Source organism: Corythoichthys intestinalis, chromosome 13 (assembly GCF_030265065.1).
Source record: "Corythoichthys intestinalis isolate RoL2023-P3 chromosome 13, ASM3026506v1, whole genome shotgun sequence".
Taxonomy (NCBI): Eukaryota; Metazoa; Chordata; class Actinopteri; order Syngnathiformes; family Syngnathidae; genus Corythoichthys; species Corythoichthys intestinalis.
The window spans coordinates 52740244-52757906 of NC_080407.1; the positions used below are offsets into that span (position 1 = coordinate 52740244).

Sequence of the window (17663 nt, forward strand, 5' to 3'; positions counted from 1 at the left end):
ACTTGACACATCCCTCCGCAGGCATTCGTGAAAGTAGTCCCCAACTGATGTTTTTGATCGATACGCCAAACATTCCAACGCGGGTATTTCAATTTTTCAACAACCGTGAAGGCGAGCACCATTCGAGATAGACCGACGACTTTAACGCGGACTATTTCGCCCTCGCTTCAATTGGCGAGGCTGGTCGGCGGAGGAGCACCGGCCAATTCCGAGGGAGATATGCGGCTCGCCGGCTGCTTCCATTTGTGCTCCACGCCGCCGCTTGCGTTCATTGTACTCAATTTGAGGAATTAACGCGTTATTTGGGGAAATAACTCCTTATTTTGGAAGTCCGGAGGAGATTATCAAAGCCAGCGTGAAATTGAGAGCTATACATAAGTTTCCAATCCGGCAGAGGAACGAGGCACGCAGGTACAACGCGACTGTTATGTTGACTCTCAACTAGGAGTAAACGTTACTAATGTAACGCGGAGGTTGTAGCCTCAACGAGCTAAGTGGCTAATGCTAGCATCCCAACTATGTTTGAATAACACACACCGGAGTATGAAACAGGACTACGGGCCTTATTTTCAAATAAATATCAACTTTATACGAAGCGACGAAACACCACGAAAGGAACGGAGGTATTTGAGCCAAAAAGGGCGACTTTAAATGACTTCCACGAGATTGACTCGCTCCCGGGACGACGTTGAGCGTGTTGAAAACAAAAGGGACGGACTTGTGTTTGTCACAAGAACCACAAACAAAGAAGGGAATTCGTAATTAAAGCCCGTATGGCGGGTTTTTGGGCTTTATAAATACGTAAAACCGTTGAATTCGGGGTTATTACGAGTTGAGTAATGATATAGTGCGTATTATCAAAACATGAATGCGGCTAAAAATCAACTATCGGCTTTCGGTAACGTTTTTGGTTCTGCTCAATTTTTTTTATAATTTTTAAAAAATTTATTTTCTGTGTATGTAATAATTCCGAGGCTACCATCAGTGTGACCGAGGCTACTGCAGGCGCTCTCAGTTTAGTGCTGTTCTTAAAAAAATACAATTACAAAGCAAAAAAGTTAGGCGGAGATTAGTCATTTGCTGTCATATGAACGCACCAGCTAAAACAGAGAAATATATTTTGAACAATTACTGGGGTGTTCATGTCTGGACAGCTGTTGCTGTTTTGGGGGCGGAAAGAGGGGGGCGTTTTGACAGACAAAGACCCCCTTACAGAGCCTCGCGTTACCCGACAATTCCTGTTTAAAACCTTTTTTGAGGTGGTAACAAATTTAGGGGATGTTAAGGATTTGATTGTGCGTTTTTTGGATGCTAATGCGATGGGATGTCCTCATTTGACCTATAGGGGTGTGACAATTAGGGCTGCAACCAGTGTTGTTTTTGGCAGCCATTTTAATTTTCGTCTTTTGGATGAAAATGCTTATTAGTATCAGTCATATTTTTGTAATTTCAAACGTAGGCGGAATTTGACTTTTGGGGCAGGGGGGCACAACATGTTGATCACCCCGAAACGCAGAGTAAGCAATAAAATTAACTTGGAAGCAGGGCCGGCCCAGCCTATGCGCAGACTATGCAGCTGCTTAGGGCCCCTGACCACTAGGGGGCCCAGATAGGGGGCAATCTGGCAATTGTTTAATTCATATATATATATTTTTTTTTACTACAGTTTGCTTTATTTGACTTTTGTGAGTTTTGATACTTGATTACAAGCTTAAAAGATAAAAGTTCTTCCTTAACTTCTTTCCTCTTTTAGAAAAAGATTTGGTGATATCTACTGTAAGTACTGACAATAATTTGGGGTGAGAAGTTTGAAGAATGCAGTGCCACAAAATCTGATTAATATACAAAATATGGACATATTGGTTGGATTGCATGTATGGGTTTCACAGTACACTGTGACGAAATGGTAGGCCAAAAATATGGGCCCCTTGGCATTATTTTGCTTAGGGCACCCAAATGGCCTGGGCCGGCCCTGCTTGGAAGAATATTTATAATAATAAGTTGACAATGAGCGTTTTGATCATTCTTGATGGGAATTCTAAATTAGGCAATACTTTTCGCCAAGATCGTCATCCATTGAATATGGTACGCCCGCCGGTGTCGTGCAAATGTAGTTACCCCAGTCAAAAATTGTATCCCCTGGGCGGAGCCATATGGAGGTAGATTTGTGTCTTTATTATTCAATCCCCCCAAAAAAGTTGCTTCAATCAAAATATATTTTCAACCCAATAAAATGTAGCTTCAATCAAAAATAAATGTGTTTGATTGCAAAAATAAAATTGGAAAAAAAAATGCATGTGAAACCTATTTAGATTTTTTTTTTTTTTTTGATTGAAGTTATGTTGATTTATTTTTGGGCCACGTTTTGGCTAGGACATTTTTGTCTTTATTGTTCAATCAAAAAATAAGTTGCTTAAAAAAAAAAAAAGATTTTCAAAAAGAAAATACCTTTAATCAAAAAGAAAAATTTCAATTATAGAAAAAGTTTTTGAATGCGAAAAAATATTCGAAATTGAAAAATTTGCATTTGAACGCTTAATTTTTCATTGAAAAAATTTTCTTTGATTGAAACAATCCTTTTTGTGTTAGGGCCACATTATGATTAGGACTAGGTCTGCAGCTATCGATTATTTTAGTAGTTGATTAATCGATGAACTAGTTCGAATAATTGAGTAATCGGAAAAGGAACATGAAAAATAAAATACCTGAGCTGAGCCTCAAACGGTATTAAAAATAAATAAATGAGGATCTATGTACAACAAAAGCACAATTGGCTAACTTACATGGCAAAAATCCGCTAGCTTAAATGCTATAAAATGCTAACTTTTTTTTCCCAATGCTCTTAACAAATGGCTCAGACTCATATTCCCACAAAAACGGCTAAATATACATATAAACTAAATTAGGAATGCATGAAAAAAACATTAGCCCAAAGAAAAACTTAGCTTACGTTGGTCTTAACAGGGAGCAGTTGAATTCAGCCAAGTGAAATGAGGCAGACCAGAGGGCGATGTATCCACCCTAATCAATAAACTAAATGTAAACACTTTCAAAATAAAACTTCACAACGCCACTTCAATCAAACGACTACTCGAGGCAAAAAAATTTAATTCGAATATTTTTTTCTAATCGAATACTCGAGTTAATCGATTAACGATTAATTTTCGATCAAAGAAAACAAGAAAACAAAATACATTTTTAAAAATCTTGTATTTCTAATTTTGATTTTTTTTTTAAATTATATGCAAAGCAAATGACAGTCTAAGGTGCTTGAAAAATAATTTTGACCCATTTTAAAAATGTTTTTTTTTTTGTCCATTGTTCATTTCATTCATTTTTGTTGCAGTTTTATTGCTTTACAACTTTTATATACGTATATAGGAAAGTCAGTTACATTCAATGACACTTTTCGGCCACCAGGGCCCCCCTTAAAATCCGCTTATGATTTCAAAATGTGTCTGTCGTCGTCTAATTTTTGTTGACTAAAACTCAGACTAATTTCATCTAATTTTAGTCGACGTTAACTCAGTATTTTCGTCTGTAAAATTCAAAAGTTTCACTCCAAGTGACCTGCTGAACTGTTTGTACAAAAGTTGTCCGAGAGTTTAGGAGGACGCTCGCTATTGCTAACGTGAACGTGAATGCTATGCTAACGCTACGAGCTACATTTAGCACTCAGCACAGACCTTACTAGGCTAAAACAACATATAATATTCTTTATTGCCGAGATAAGAAGACAAATCTTACTGTGTGTCTCAAAACAAGCAATGGGGAGACTGGAGAGGACACTAGACTAGTTGATGAGTTGGGGGGTCGCAGCAACTCACATGAGTGACACAACCTGGCAGGCTAACGACACATAAAATGTCACACATTGTGAACAAGCGACAAAACTACGGCACATTTTTGTCTCGTCTCGTCAGACGAAAACTGGCATTATTGTCGTTAAGTTTTAGTCTCCGAAGATACGTTTTTAGCTCGTCATTGTCTCGTCATCGTCATGAAAAAATTGTTCGTCGACGAAATATTTTTGTCATCATTGACGAAAACAACACTGGCTGCAACTAACGATTATTTTCATAATAGATTAATTATTGGACGTCTACTCGTGATAAACTCATTCATAGGAGAAGAATTGAAAATGCGTAGCTTGTTTTTCGCATTCTTTTGTTTTTACAGCAAATACTACCGACATAAAAACTGTTTTTGTTGTTAAAACGTTTAAATTTCGGGTGAAAAAAACTCATTCTATTCAAAAATCTTTTGTTCAGTCAAATAATGTAATACATTTTTTTCTATTTGTTATGTGTCTAGGGTCCTTAGCGGTCTCTTAGGAAGCCATGCCCTCAGTGATGGAGCGCTCCGGGGCCGGCGTCCTATCCAGGAGCCGAGCCAAGACCGTAACCAATGGCAATAGCCAGCCACATTCCGAGGAGGAGAGCAGCGATGAGGAGCACGCTCACGGTTCGGTCCAACAAACAAATGTTATGTTACTGCTTCAACATTGTTTAGAAGGAATTTCAAATTGTGACATTCCTAACTTAAAAAATAACAATCAAGATCAGACAATATGGATAGAAAAAAATCTATTGGATAGTGGCGTAATAAGACTGTCATAAGACAAACAACATAATTATGACATGACACTGTCTTGCGCATTAATTAATGCTTATGTAACAACTACCGTAATTTTAGGACTATAAGGCGCACCTGAATATAATCCGCCAACCACCAAATTTGACATGAAAACGGCTTTTGTTCATAGATAAGCCGAACTGGACTAAAAGCTTCAGCTGTCCTCACTGTGTTATGGGATATTTACACCAAAATATATTAATCGGGAACACTTTAATTGACAGCAGCGTCATAAGACTGTCATAAGACCAAATGAACCCCATGAAGGTTTGAACTAATTTGGTGCAAAGCTTCATTGCTTCAAGAAGCTTCATTTGGCCATCACTACTCCTTTGGAGGAGACAGTCAACCTCTGCTGCCACCTGCTATCAACACTGTTGTCGTCCAATATTCCTACTAGCATGCATTGCAGTGCTACAGATGTAAATAACGTATCAAAATTCTTGTTCTTTGCTAATTATTTCTTCAGTTACTGTTCTAGTTGTTTCATTAATTGCTTGTTATGGTATTTGGTAACACTTTATTTGACAGTGGCACCATAAGACTGTCATAAAACCATCATAATTATGACATGACACTGCCATGAGCATTACGAATTCTTATGGCAGATGTCATTTTGTGTCATCCGGCAAATTATCCCGTTTCAAATACATGTAAAATGTTCGAGCTGGACATATATGGAGTTAATGACATAATTTGCAAGATAACATTTAATGACATCGGTCATAAGCATTCATTAATGTCCATGATAGTGTCATATCATAATTATGACGGTCTTACGGCAGTGTTATGACGCCACTATCAAATAAAGTGTTACCCATTAACCCAATAAATCAACAGATAAGCCACACTGGACTACAAAGTCACAGGATTCAAACTGAGGGGAAAAAAGTAGCAGTTTCTAGTCTGAAAATTACGTTAATCAATTAAAATCGATTTATAAATTAGTTGCCAACTAATTTGATCGTCGATTTTTGCAAGCAGCAATGAGCAGTCCCGTTTGGGTCCTTGTTTGTGTGTAATGCGAGGCTCCGCATGCACCAATGATTCGAGCAAGAGAGAGAGAGTTCACTGCTACACTCATGTTGGGTTGCTCAATCAATAATATTACAAAGTCTCGAAAGTTGGATTGTCTTTTGTGTTGTTAGATCAAGTGTGCCTACGTCAGAAGTGAGTAAATAAAGCCAATTGTTTGGATTGTTTCCTGATGAGACGTTGCGCTATGCTAGTTAGCCATTATGCTAATCAGCGTCTTTAGTGTTCGTTTGAATTATGTTTTGGAGAAGCATATTAGCTTTTGATTTAGGTCGTCTCTACACTGACACATTAAAAAAAAAAAAAAAACTTTTCTAAACCGAGGATCCTGCCCTAATACGTCCGGAAAAAAATAATTATGTCTACGTCAGCACATTTGTTTAAAAAAAAAAAAAAAAAAAAAAAAAAAATCCTCTTCAGCCCATTCATTCGCTTTCGAGTATCATAATTTTCGGACTAAAAGCCCCTACTTTTTTCATTTTTAATCCTGCTGCTAATTTTTTGCTTTTCGGGGGGGATAATCAGTAACACTTTATTTGACAGTGGCGTCATAAGACAGTCATAAATATGACATTACCCTATCATGGCCATTACTGAATGCTTATGACAGAAGTCATTAACTCATTCACTCCCAGCCATTTTCACCGGAGCAAGGCCATTTTACTGGATTTTGACTGATTTTGCACGGCCCACAAAAAATTCTGTTCTATTGCTTTATAAACATGGAACCCACCAAAAGAAAGATTAGACTCTCTTCTTTCAGCAGAAAAAAAGTAAGTTCATACGTTATTTCATTCTTTAGAAATCAGCATTAGAAAATAGCTTAGTTTGAGCATTTTTCCAATTTCTGATGAAAAAACGGAGAAAATGAGCTTTTTGTAAACGCAAAAATTTCAAACATAATTTTGACTTTAACACGGCTATTTTTAGCTTCAGTGACATCCCAAACATCTGAATAATGTTTTCCTTTTACAAAATAACATGAACAACCAGCCAAATAGAGCTTTTCATCGCAAAGTAACAATTTATTCACACTTACCTAACTGAGAGATGACGTTTGGTGGCTGCGACAGCGGTTAAACTTTTCCCTCATTGCCGACTGTCTCGTAAAGATGGATTTTTTTTAAAGTCTTTTTTTGTGGTGACCACTGTCTCGTTCACCAGGGGAACTTATGTTCCTGGGGGGGAACTGGTTTGGCCGTGCGCGTTTCCGTGCAGGACCCTCGAGCGTGCGGTGGAAGTGAGCAGCAAGCTGCGGAGGGGCTCTGCTAGCTTCCCTAATAAAGTTGTACTGTTTGAATTGAGTTGTGGTCTCTTAACAAATGCGCTACTGCCCTCAAGTGGCCAGTTTTATTGCTTTAAAATGGGTTTTGAGGCTTGTTTTTTGTTTTGGCGATAGATCGAAAGCTCTAGATGCTTCTTGTACAAAAAAACGCAAAAGACGTATAAATACGTAATCGGGACACTGAAGCATTTGGAAATAGAACGTATTTATACGGTTCCGGGAGCAAATGAGTTAAGTGTCATCTGGCAAATTATGTTACTAACTCCATTTACATCCATTCAAATGTGTGATAATTTGCCAGATAACCCTGAATGACATGTTATAAGCATTCATTAATGCTCATGACAGTGTCATGTCATAATTAGGTTTGTCTTATGACAGTCTTGTGGCGCCACTGTCAAACAAAGTGTTAACAAATACCATAACTAGCAATGAATGAAACAACTGGAACAGTAACTGAAGAAATAATGAGCACAGAACATGTGTTTTGATTGTTATTTACATCTGTAGCGCTGCAATGCATGCTAGGAGGCATGTTGGACAACAACAGTGTTGACAGGAGGTGGCAGCAGGGGTTGACTGTGGGAGCAGTGATGACCAAATAAAGCGTCTTTGTATCCAATTGGTTCAAAGCTTCATGGTGGTTCATTTAGTCCTATGACGCCTCTGTCTAATAAGTGTTACCGATTAATATCTTTTGGTTTAAATATCCCATAATACAGTGAGGACAGCTGCGGCTTATAGTCCAGTGCAGCTTATCTATGAACAAATGTCATTTGTTTTACAAATTTGGTAGGTGGCGGCTAATAGTCAGGTGTCCCTCATTGGGCAAAAATTACGGTAGTTTTCGTATTAGATTGTTTTTACAGTTGTTTTGAGTGTTGTCATTTGGATGTGTGAATATTGGTTCAGGTCAATGAACCAAGAGTTTTTCAGTGTCATGGTTGTCTTCTTACAATCCTACCCGGCCGCTTGTTAAACAGAAGCCGTGTCATTTTCTGAGCCTCACCTACCACACCCATGATAAAACAAGAGAAATAACAATTTCTCTCCTCCACAGACAGCATGATTCGAGTGGGAGGAGACTACCAGGCCCAGATCCCAGAGTTTAAACCAGGTAAGGGCTGAACTCAAGAAGTACAAAGAGCGGTATATACTGTATATACAAGTATCACGACTAGTTCTGCAACGATTAATCGATTAACTCGAGTAATTAGTAGAAAAAAAATTTGAATTAAATTTTGCTGCTTCGAGCATTCATTAAAGTGGTGTTGAAATGATTTGTAGCCAGCTTGGAACCACTCGCACATCTCCACCGTGGTGTACGAACCAAGGAATGACCAGTGTTTAAAATTAGATTCAAATTAAAATTTTTTGCTTTGAGTATTTGTTTAATTAAAGTGGCTTTGTAATGGCTTATATTGAAAGTGTTTGCATTTAGTTTGATTGATTTGGGTGGCAACAGTGAATATAACTCATTTCGCATGGCTGAATCCAGCTGCTCCCAGTAAAGACCAACATACGCAAAGTTTTTTTTTCTCATGTAATGTTTTTTTTTAATGCATTTGTAATTTAGTTTATAGTTTTTTTTGGGGGGGGGGATATGTGTTTGAACCATTTGTTGAGATCATTGTTAAAGAAAATATTTTATAGTATTTAAGCTAGCGAACTTTTGCTATGTAAGTTAGCGAATTGTTGTTAATTAAAGTGGCGCTGTAATGGTATTGAAAGTGTTTGCATTTAGTTTGATTGATTTGGGTGGATACACTGCCCTCTAATGGCAACAGTGAATATAACTCATTTCACATGGCTGAATCCAGCTGCTCCCTGTAAAGACCAACATACGCATTTTTTTTTTCATATATTTTTTTTTTATAACATTTGTAATTTAGTTTATAGTTATATTTAGATTTTTTGTGGGAATATGTGTTTGAACCATTTGTTAAGATCATTGTTAAAGAAAAATTTTTATAGCATTTAAGCTAGCGAACTTTGGCTCTGTAAGTTCGCGAATTGTTGTTAATTAAAGTGGCGCTGTAATGGTTTTGAAAGTTATTGCATTTAATTTGATTGCTTTGGGTGGATACACTGCCCTCTAGTGGTAAGAGTGTATATGACATAACTCATTTCACATGACTGAATCCAGCTGCTCTTTGTTAAGACCAACATAAGTTTTTGTTTGAGCTAATGTATTTTAATGCATATGTAATTAAGCGTATAGGTATATTTAGCTGGTTTTTGAGTGAATATGTGTTTGATTTGTTAAGAGCGCTGTAAAAAAAAAGTTAGCATTTTATAACATTTAAGCTAGCGGACTTTTGCTATGCAAGTTAGCCAATTGTTCTTTTGTTGTACTTAGATCCTCATTATTAGCGTTTGTACGGTTTGAGGCTCAGCGCAGATATTTTAATTTTTGATTTTCCTCATCAGATTACTCGATTATTCAAACTAATTCATCGATTAATCGCCTACTAAAATAATCGATCGCTGCAGCCCTAATCATGACATATCACAATATTGATATTTTGACACACCCCTACTTGCGAGTGCCCTTACGTAGGAGTATTATGAGGTCTGAAATGATCATTTGAGTTAAGCTAGTACTATGATCACAACAGACATGTGATTCCTGTGTCGTCTGGTGATCACCAAACCTGTTTGACCTGGCAGCGTTACCGAGATAAAACGAGTCTTGAAATCCAGTTTCAATTGCAGATAGCCCGGCGCGTTACGATGAGAAGGACCAAAGGAGCATGTTGGTCTGGTGTCCCAACGGACAGCTCTCGGATGCAATGCGTACGCACTTTCGCCGCATTTGCACGCTTTTACACATTTCGCAAAATCTTCATTGTTTTTATGTTCTGGTCACGTGCAGTGGATGAATACATCCTGATGGCGAAAGAAAAACACGGCTACAACATGGAACAGGTAGAGTAGATCGGACGTCCTCGCTATTGTCACCGCGAATGCGATCGGACGTGCGAACGCTTCCCCGGCAGGCGCTCGGCATGTTGCTGTGGCACAAGCACGACGTGGAGCGCTCGCTGGCCGACTTGGCCAACTTTACGCCATTCCCCGACGAGTGGACGGTGGAGGACAAAGTTCTGTTCGAGCAGGCCTTCAGCTTCCACGGGAAGAGCTTCCACCGCATTCAGCAGATGGTGAGACGCCACATGACGCGTCAATGTTTATAAAACTTGATGGGAGAGAATCATTTGTTTTTTAGCTTCCAGATAAGCTGATATCTAGCCTGGTGAAGTACTATTACGGCTGGAAGAAGACGAGAACCAGAACCTCTGTCATGGATCGCCAGGCCAGGAGGCTGGTCAGCAAGAGAGAGAAAGAGGATAGGTGAGGACAACAACAACGGCGAAAAGAAGCGAACGGGGAGTATGAAACTTGTGTTCTTCGAATCTAGCAATGATGAGCTGGAGGAAGGAGAACCCGGCAGCGACAGTGACTTTGAGCTCGACGCCAAGAAGGAGGTGAGCGTTAACGGGAGAAAAAGTCTCCCGAAAAGTCTATACAGTTAACTCTCGTCTCTGCACAGGCAGCTAAACAGAACGCCAACAACACCACCTCGGACAAAGTCATACCCGGTCGCTCCGGCCCGATCAAGAAGGAAAACGTCGGGGCTCAGTATCGCCACCACCCTCTCCGGGCGCGTCGCCGGCCGCCTAAGGGGATGCACCTGGAGCAGGCCGACATCACGTCTCTGTCCGCCTCGCAAGACTCCGGTGTGCTGACCATAAGACAGCTGGACACGCAGCTGGTATCACTCAAGCGACAGGTGCCTGGCCTCCCCTGGAAATTCGACGTCTATGTGCCACCTGCCAATTAAACACTTGCTGCGCTTTCAGGTCCAAAGTATTAAACAGAGCAACAGCAGTTTGAAACTGAGTCTCAATGAAGGTGTTGACAGTTTCAGACCTATTGAGGTATATATATATTTCTCCTGGCATTTGCTTGTTACTCCGAACTGACATGCTCCTCTTTTGTAGCCCAACTCCAAGATGAATGCTCGTTGGACAACTGAGGAGCAATTGCTAGCTGTGCAAGGTGAACGACTCATATACATCATAAATAATCAAAAATACAGAGAGCATATACAGTGGGGCAAATAAGTATTTAGTCAACCACCAATTGTGCAAGTTCTCCTATTTGAAAAGATGAGAGAGGCCTGTAATTGTCTACATGGGTAGACCTTAACCATGAGAGACAGCATGTGGAAAAAATGTTTGATTTTTAAAGAATTTATTTCCAAATTAGAGTGGAAAATAAGTATTTGGTCTCCTACAAACACTAACTAAACACTACTAACTTCTTCTAACAAGGCTCCACTCATTACCTGTATTAATGGCACCTGTTTTAACTCATCAGTATAAAAGACACCTGTCCACAACTTCAGTCAGTCACACTCCAAACTATGGCCAAGACCAAAGAGCTGTCGAAGGACACCTGAGAAAAAATTGTAGACCTGCACCAGGCTGGGAATACTGAATCAGCAATAGGTAAAACGCTTGGTGTAAAGAAATCAACTGTGGGAACAATTATTAGAAAATGGAAAACATACAAGACCACTGATAATCTCCCTCGATCTGGGGCTCCATGGAAGATCTCAACCCGTGGCGTCAAAATGATAACAAAAACAGTGAGCAAAAATCCCAGAACCACATGGGGGGGACCTAGTGAATGACCTACAGAGAGCTTGGACCACAGTTACAAAGGCTACTATCAGTAACACAATGCGCTGCCAAGGACTCAAATCCTGCACTGCCAGACGTGTCCCCCTGCTGAAGAAAGTACACGTCCAGGCCCGTCTGTGGTTCGCTGGAGAGCATTTGGGTGATGCAGAAGAGGACTTGGAGAATGTGTTATGGTCAGATGAAACCAAAATAGAACTTTTGGGTAGAAACACAGGTTATTTTGTTTGGAGGAGAAAGAATACTGAATTGCATCTGAAGAACACCATGCCGACTGTGAAGCATGGAGGTGGAAACATCATGCTTTGGGGCTGTTTTTCTGCAAAAGGACCAGGACGACTGATCTGCGTAAAGGAAAGAATGAATGGGGCCATGTATCGGGAGATTTTGAGTGAAAATCTCTGAAGATGAGACATAGCTGGGTCTTTCAGCATGACAATGATCCCAAACACACAGCCAGGGCAACAAAGGAGTGGCTTCGTAAGAAGCATTTCAAGGTCCTAGAGTGGTCTAGCCAGTCCCCAGATCTCAACCCCATAGAAAATCTGTGAAGGGAGTTGAAAGTCTGTATTGCCCAACGACAACCCCAAAAACGGAGTTTGGAGTGTGACTGACTGAGGTTGTGGACAGGTCTTTTATCCCGATAATGAGTTAAAACAGTAGCCATTAATACAGGTAATGAGTGGAGCCTCGTTAGATGAAGTTAGACCTCTTTGACAGCCAGAAATCTTGCTTGTTTGTAGGTGACCAAATACTTATTTTCCACTCTAATTTGCAAATAAATTATTTAAAAATCAAACAATGTGATTTTCAGTTTTTTTTTTCACATTCTGTCTCTCATGTTTGAGGTTTACCCATGTTGACAATTACAGGCCTCTCTAATATTTTCAAGTGGGAGTTTTTGCACAATTACTGGTTGACTAAATACTTATTTGCCCCACTGTATTTTGCTGTTAATCTCCCATAATGCAGTGACAGCTGTAGCTTTTAGTCCACTGTGGCTTGTTTATGAACAAATGTCGTTTTCGTGTAAAATTTGGTGGGTGGGTGGGTGTGCAAATTACGGTACATCGGACCACTACAAGTAGCACTCAAATTTTTCTCTTATCACGTTGCTTTGCAGCAATCCGCCGGTACGGCAAAGACTTCACAGCCATCGCCGAAGTGATTGGAAACAAGACGTCAGCTCAGGTAAGCTTCTTCCTACACCCCACTTTCCCCAGACACAGGCACGCGGTCACCGTCACCCGGTCTCGCTTGCACTGACAGGTGAGCTCGTTCTTCGTGAGCTACCGCCGCAGGTTCAACCTGGACGAAGTGCTGAGGGAGTGGGCCGCCGAGCAAGTGGCTACCCGGGACCTGAGGCGGAGCGGCGATGAGATGGTGGCCATGAGTGAAGGAAGAGCAGAGGAGGAAGAGGTGAGGAAAATTAATCATACTCAGGTATGTCTATGAAAGATTGGTAAAAATGAGCACAGCACCGATACTGTATGAAAATGACAGGGAAGATCCCAGTGTCCAACCTTTTGCTTCCTTAAAGTGCGTATGACACCTAAAAGCATGTTTATTTCATATTTAACGCAGTGTTTTATGCTCCTGAATGAAATGGACCACTTGGTTGTGTGTGGAAGCGATCGTTTTATATATTCAATTTTTGAATCCCGCGCCATGAAAATGAGTGACTTCCGGCTTCAGTCTCTGGTTTAGGACGAATGCGAATGTGACGTCACCCGGGTCAGCATCTCAGAATACAGCATTGCTTTATAACATGCAGATGGACTGCGGATTCAGCTAATTTTGCTGATTCATTCCTTTATTTTTGGCATCACGCCAGCCAAACGGCTGTAGAAAATTGGTGCTGCACCAGGGAGAGGCATGTGAGCCTTTTTGGGTTTCAAAAGGTTCCCGTTCATTGGCCAAAACAAACCCTAATACTGTGGCACCATTGGACTTACGAGGAAGTGAGTAAAACGTCATATTTTGTATTATGTCAAATTCTGGGATCATGGCACACGTTTTAATATGGAGGTGGCTTGCATTTTGTGGCTGATTGTCCGCCGAGAATGCCACTCGGCCGACGACCGGCAGCTTGTTTGCACACCCCCCTCTATACTTGGCTTATTGCCCTCTTCGTTTGCCTGGTGTTTTTGAACCCCATCAGAAATTGCAACTTTGTGTTAAAAATGGCCGCGAATACAACGATTAAAAAGTAAACACTACAAACTTTCTTTAAATAAAGGACTATTTACTTACGTTTAATCATGGACGGACATGTGGAAAAGTTCTCCTCAGACTCATCCTGTCATGTTAGCTGCACAACAACTGCACGTCGCTCTCGAGACTCACTGTTTACGTCTTCGCCGTGTAGTAAATCATTGTTTTGCTCCATATTCGTGTTGACCAAGTGGCAGCTACGTGCTCCTCCGACGTCAGCCGGTTTCTCTGGCGGTACTCTCCAGCTGCTTCTCCGGCGATCTCTCCTCTCTGGAGCAGCGGAACGAACCGTATCTTGCTCGCCGCCGGGCAGGTTGCCGATCAGCGAAGACAGTCGACAACCCCGCCGCCGTGTGACATGTCCGGGCTAGTGTTGTGTGATTTTTCACTTCGAAAAGCAAAATAAGACTTTGAGTCTTCACTTGGTTTGGTTTAGCATGTCGGCTAGCTGTCACACCTCTTGGTTTGTTTACATTCTACATACATTTACTTTGTTTAATGCCATTGATGGCCATGTTTGTCGATTCTATTGATGCCAATGGATTCCATTGACGCAACTGGAAGTCGATGCCATTGACGACCATGGACGTCCAAATTACCCATTCATTTTCAATGGCAAAAAACAAATGTCCCCAAATGACCTGATATGACCAGGACATGTCCCCAAATGACCTGATCTGACCAGGGCACGCCCCCCAAATGTCACCAATTGATCTGATATGACTAGGACGCCTAACCATTTGTCCCCAAAAGACCTGATATGACCAGGACACACCCCCAAATATCCCCAAATAACCTGTTATGACGAAGACACGCCCCCAAATGTCCCCAAATGACCTAATATGACCAGGCCACGCCCCCCAAATGTCCCCAAATGACCTGATATAACCAGGACACCCCACCAAATGTCCCCAAATTACTTGATATGACCAAGACACGCCCCCAAATGTTCCCAAATGACTTGGTCTGACGAGGACACGCCCGCAAATGACCTGATATGACCAGGATGTGTCTCCCAAATGTCCCCAAATCAACAGGAATCGACCTGATATTGTCCCGAAAATGTCCCCAAACCAACCTGGGCGGGGCTAAGCCTGTATCTCCACACAGCAAAGCCCCAGAGTAATTTCTACAGAAATAATTACCGCCCGTTAATACGATAAATTTGACAGCACTGATAATAATGCTATTTTAAGATTTTTTTTATCCTGTCGTATGCACTTTAAGGTCAAGATGGAAGACTCTTCTTCAGACGCCACCGGAAGCTCCTCGCCCCACTCCTCCAACCAGACGCCCTCGTCTCTCTCGCAGCCTCCCCCGCTGCTGCGCCCGGCGCCGCCCTCAGCCCCGCCGAGCCTACTGCGCCAGCCCCCGCCGCTGCAGACCCGTCCGCTGCAAAACCGGGCCCCTCACAACCACCCGCCGCCGCCCCTGATTCGGCCCGCCGTCACCTCGTCCTCCGGAAGCCTGCGGGCTTCTCCACCCAGCTCCTCGCCCTCCGTCGCCATGCAGGTGCCGCCGTCGCTGGTGGGCATCAAAGTGGAACAGGCCAACTCTCACTAGGAATGGTGAAACACGTGCACAAGGGTCGTAAAAGATGGAAATTTCCATGGGAAGTGATTTTGGAAAGATTCCAAATTGGAAACTTTTGACCACCATTTTAAAATGTACTTTTTCAGAATTTGGCTCAAATAGCAGCTCTATTCACCTTATCTTTCATAGCCAAATTTGTCGTTTCCCATGGAAAGATTCCCCCTTTGAGAATTTGCGACTCTCATCCACTAAAGTTTTCAGTGTCTTCTAAACACTGCGCTCCAAAATGTCAGCTCTTAAGTGTTTGTACTATATCTGCACTGTCACACCTACCTCCAGACCACTTACGTTACAACACGATTTAATGGTTCCGAACACTACCTGTCGTTTAAACAGCTTTTGCGTTTTGACTTGAATTCTCTCATGTTTTCCTGGTATGAACTGGATTGAAATGTGTGTGCTTGATTTTTTTTCTTTAATTTCAAACTAGATTTTTACTATGAAGTATAGGGTAGATGATTGTTTAGGTTGTTAATTATTATTGACAAAGCACTAAGGAGCCTTTTGCGTGCGACTTGAGTTGCGAGTCGTTTTACCTCGTCTCCTGCAACTCGCAACTTGTTCAGCCAAAGTCAGTTGTCGCTTTAAAAGCACAAACAAGGAAGGGGGTGGGGGGAACTGACCTTCTTATGACAGCTGCTAATATGTTTTGATAAATGAACCTTATCCAAATTTTTCAGTGGTTTGGTGGCATGTCAGGACTGACCGTAAAGTTGGGTTAAAAAAGTTTGCTGTCCACGAAGCTGGTTTGGTTTTTTTAAATAATGTGCAAGGAAAAGAAACCTGTATTTTTGTTTTCACGTGAAAAGAATATTGTGTGTGCTGTATGTGAGAAATTGTTTACATTTTTCTTTTCTAGAATAAAGAAATGTCCACACGGTTTCAACTTTTGCACACTTTCAACAAATAATTTCGGGAATTGTAACTAGAAAGTAGCTTAGGGTCACGTACTACTGATTTCAGGTCGCTTTTTGTTGATATTTTGACGTATATGGCCGTCGATGGCATGGACGTGCATTGATGTCAATAGCATGGATGTACAACCCCTAGCAAAAAGTATGGAATCACTAATCTGGGACAGGCACTCTCTCAGACATTTTATTGTGTAGAACAAACTCTGATAAAGAGCGTGAAAAAATAATGAATTAGTTCAACAGTGCAACTCTAGCATTCAGAAACACTAAAAATGAATAGAAAACATTGTGGTGGTCGGTAAATGTTACTTTTATAGAGCAAGTGCAGGGAAATAGGTACATGGAATCACTCCATTCTGAGGAAAAAAAAATCCAAAGTTCCAGCATCATCATCATGTCAAGAGTAAAGAATCTGCATTGGGCAAGGCGTTGATGCTGGAACTTTTGTTTGGTGCTGTTCCAGTGAGATATACAAAAATGACTGCCTGAAGAAAACAAAATTCCCTCCATAAGCTCGAGCCAACGGCACAGCCGCCAGCGTCCCCACATGAAGGCATCGGAAGATTTTTCCACGCACCGCTTCACACACGCGGACCTGCAGGTACCCGTTACACTCACCCCCCCGAAAACCCTTGCTGCCGATCCGGGTCACGGTACCATTGTAACCGGTGTAAAACGCGCCGCGCCCCGCTCCCACCTCTCTTACCAGGCTGGGACGCAAACCCACGCCGCGCTCACTTTCGACAGTGCAGGGACACTAACCGATGTGCCTTGAGCTCGAGCCAACAGCACATCTGCCAGCATCCCCACATGAAGGCATCGGAGGGAAGGGAAGGTTTTTCCACGCACCTCTTCACACACGTGGACCTGCGTGTACCCCTTACACATGTCAATGGAATTCATGTACATTGGCATGAGCGGAATCAACATATATGGCATCAACAGAATCGACATACATGGCTGTCAATGGCATTGACGTACATGGCCGTCAATGGCAAGGAAATACATGGCTGTCAATGGAATTCAAGTACATTGGCATCAATTGAATCGACATACATAGCTGTCAATGGCATTTATAATGATTTCGATAGATATGAAGCCACGCTGCTAGCCTTTAATCCACATGGATTGGACGCCTATCGCCGTCAGTGGCAGCCAATTGAGTTAATTTATTAAATAACAGTCAAGCCGTTAGAACAGTTTGAAGGTTATTGATCTGTTGTACCGAAGTTACTATGTTTTTAGAGCATATCTGATAAGTTAATGACGAGCCTTGATGCAAAA

At 41.4% G+C, this 17663-nt stretch overlaps 1 protein-coding gene across 1 annotated transcript; it reads left to right on the plus strand.

The window, feature by feature from the left end:
• Positions 1-169: 169 nt before the first annotated feature.
• Positions 170-16362, plus strand: rcor2 (REST corepressor 2). The gene is made up of 14 exons (XM_057853585.1): positions 170-411; positions 4315-4464; positions 8016-8072; positions 9671-9751; positions 9831-9883; positions 9955-10116; positions 10182-10306; positions 10374-10440; positions 10506-10745; positions 10816-10893; positions 10957-11014; positions 12782-12849; positions 12928-13077; positions 15100-16362. The coding sequence occupies exons 2-14, from the start codon at positions 4341-4343 to the stop codon at positions 15433-15435; spliced, it is 1599 nt and encodes a 532-aa protein (XP_057709568.1). The 5' UTR covers positions 170-411; positions 4315-4340; the 3' UTR covers positions 15436-16362.
• The last annotated feature ends 1301 nt before the right edge of the window (positions 16363-17663 follow it).

Bases quoted from the DNA above. Each gene is read 5' to 3' on its own strand.
- rcor2 (XM_057853585.1), top strand. From the start codon at position 4,341: ATGCCCTCAGTGATGGAGCGCTCCGGGGCCGGCGTCCTATCCAGGAGC. The intron at 10,894-10,956 runs GTATATATATAT...CCTCTTTTGTAG, and splicing joins ACAGTTTCAGACCTATTGAG to CCCAACTCCAAGATGAATGC. The intron at 12,850-12,927 runs GTAAGCTTCTTC...TTGCACTGACAG, and splicing joins GAAACAAGACGTCAGCTCAG to GTGAGCTCGTTCTTCGTGAG.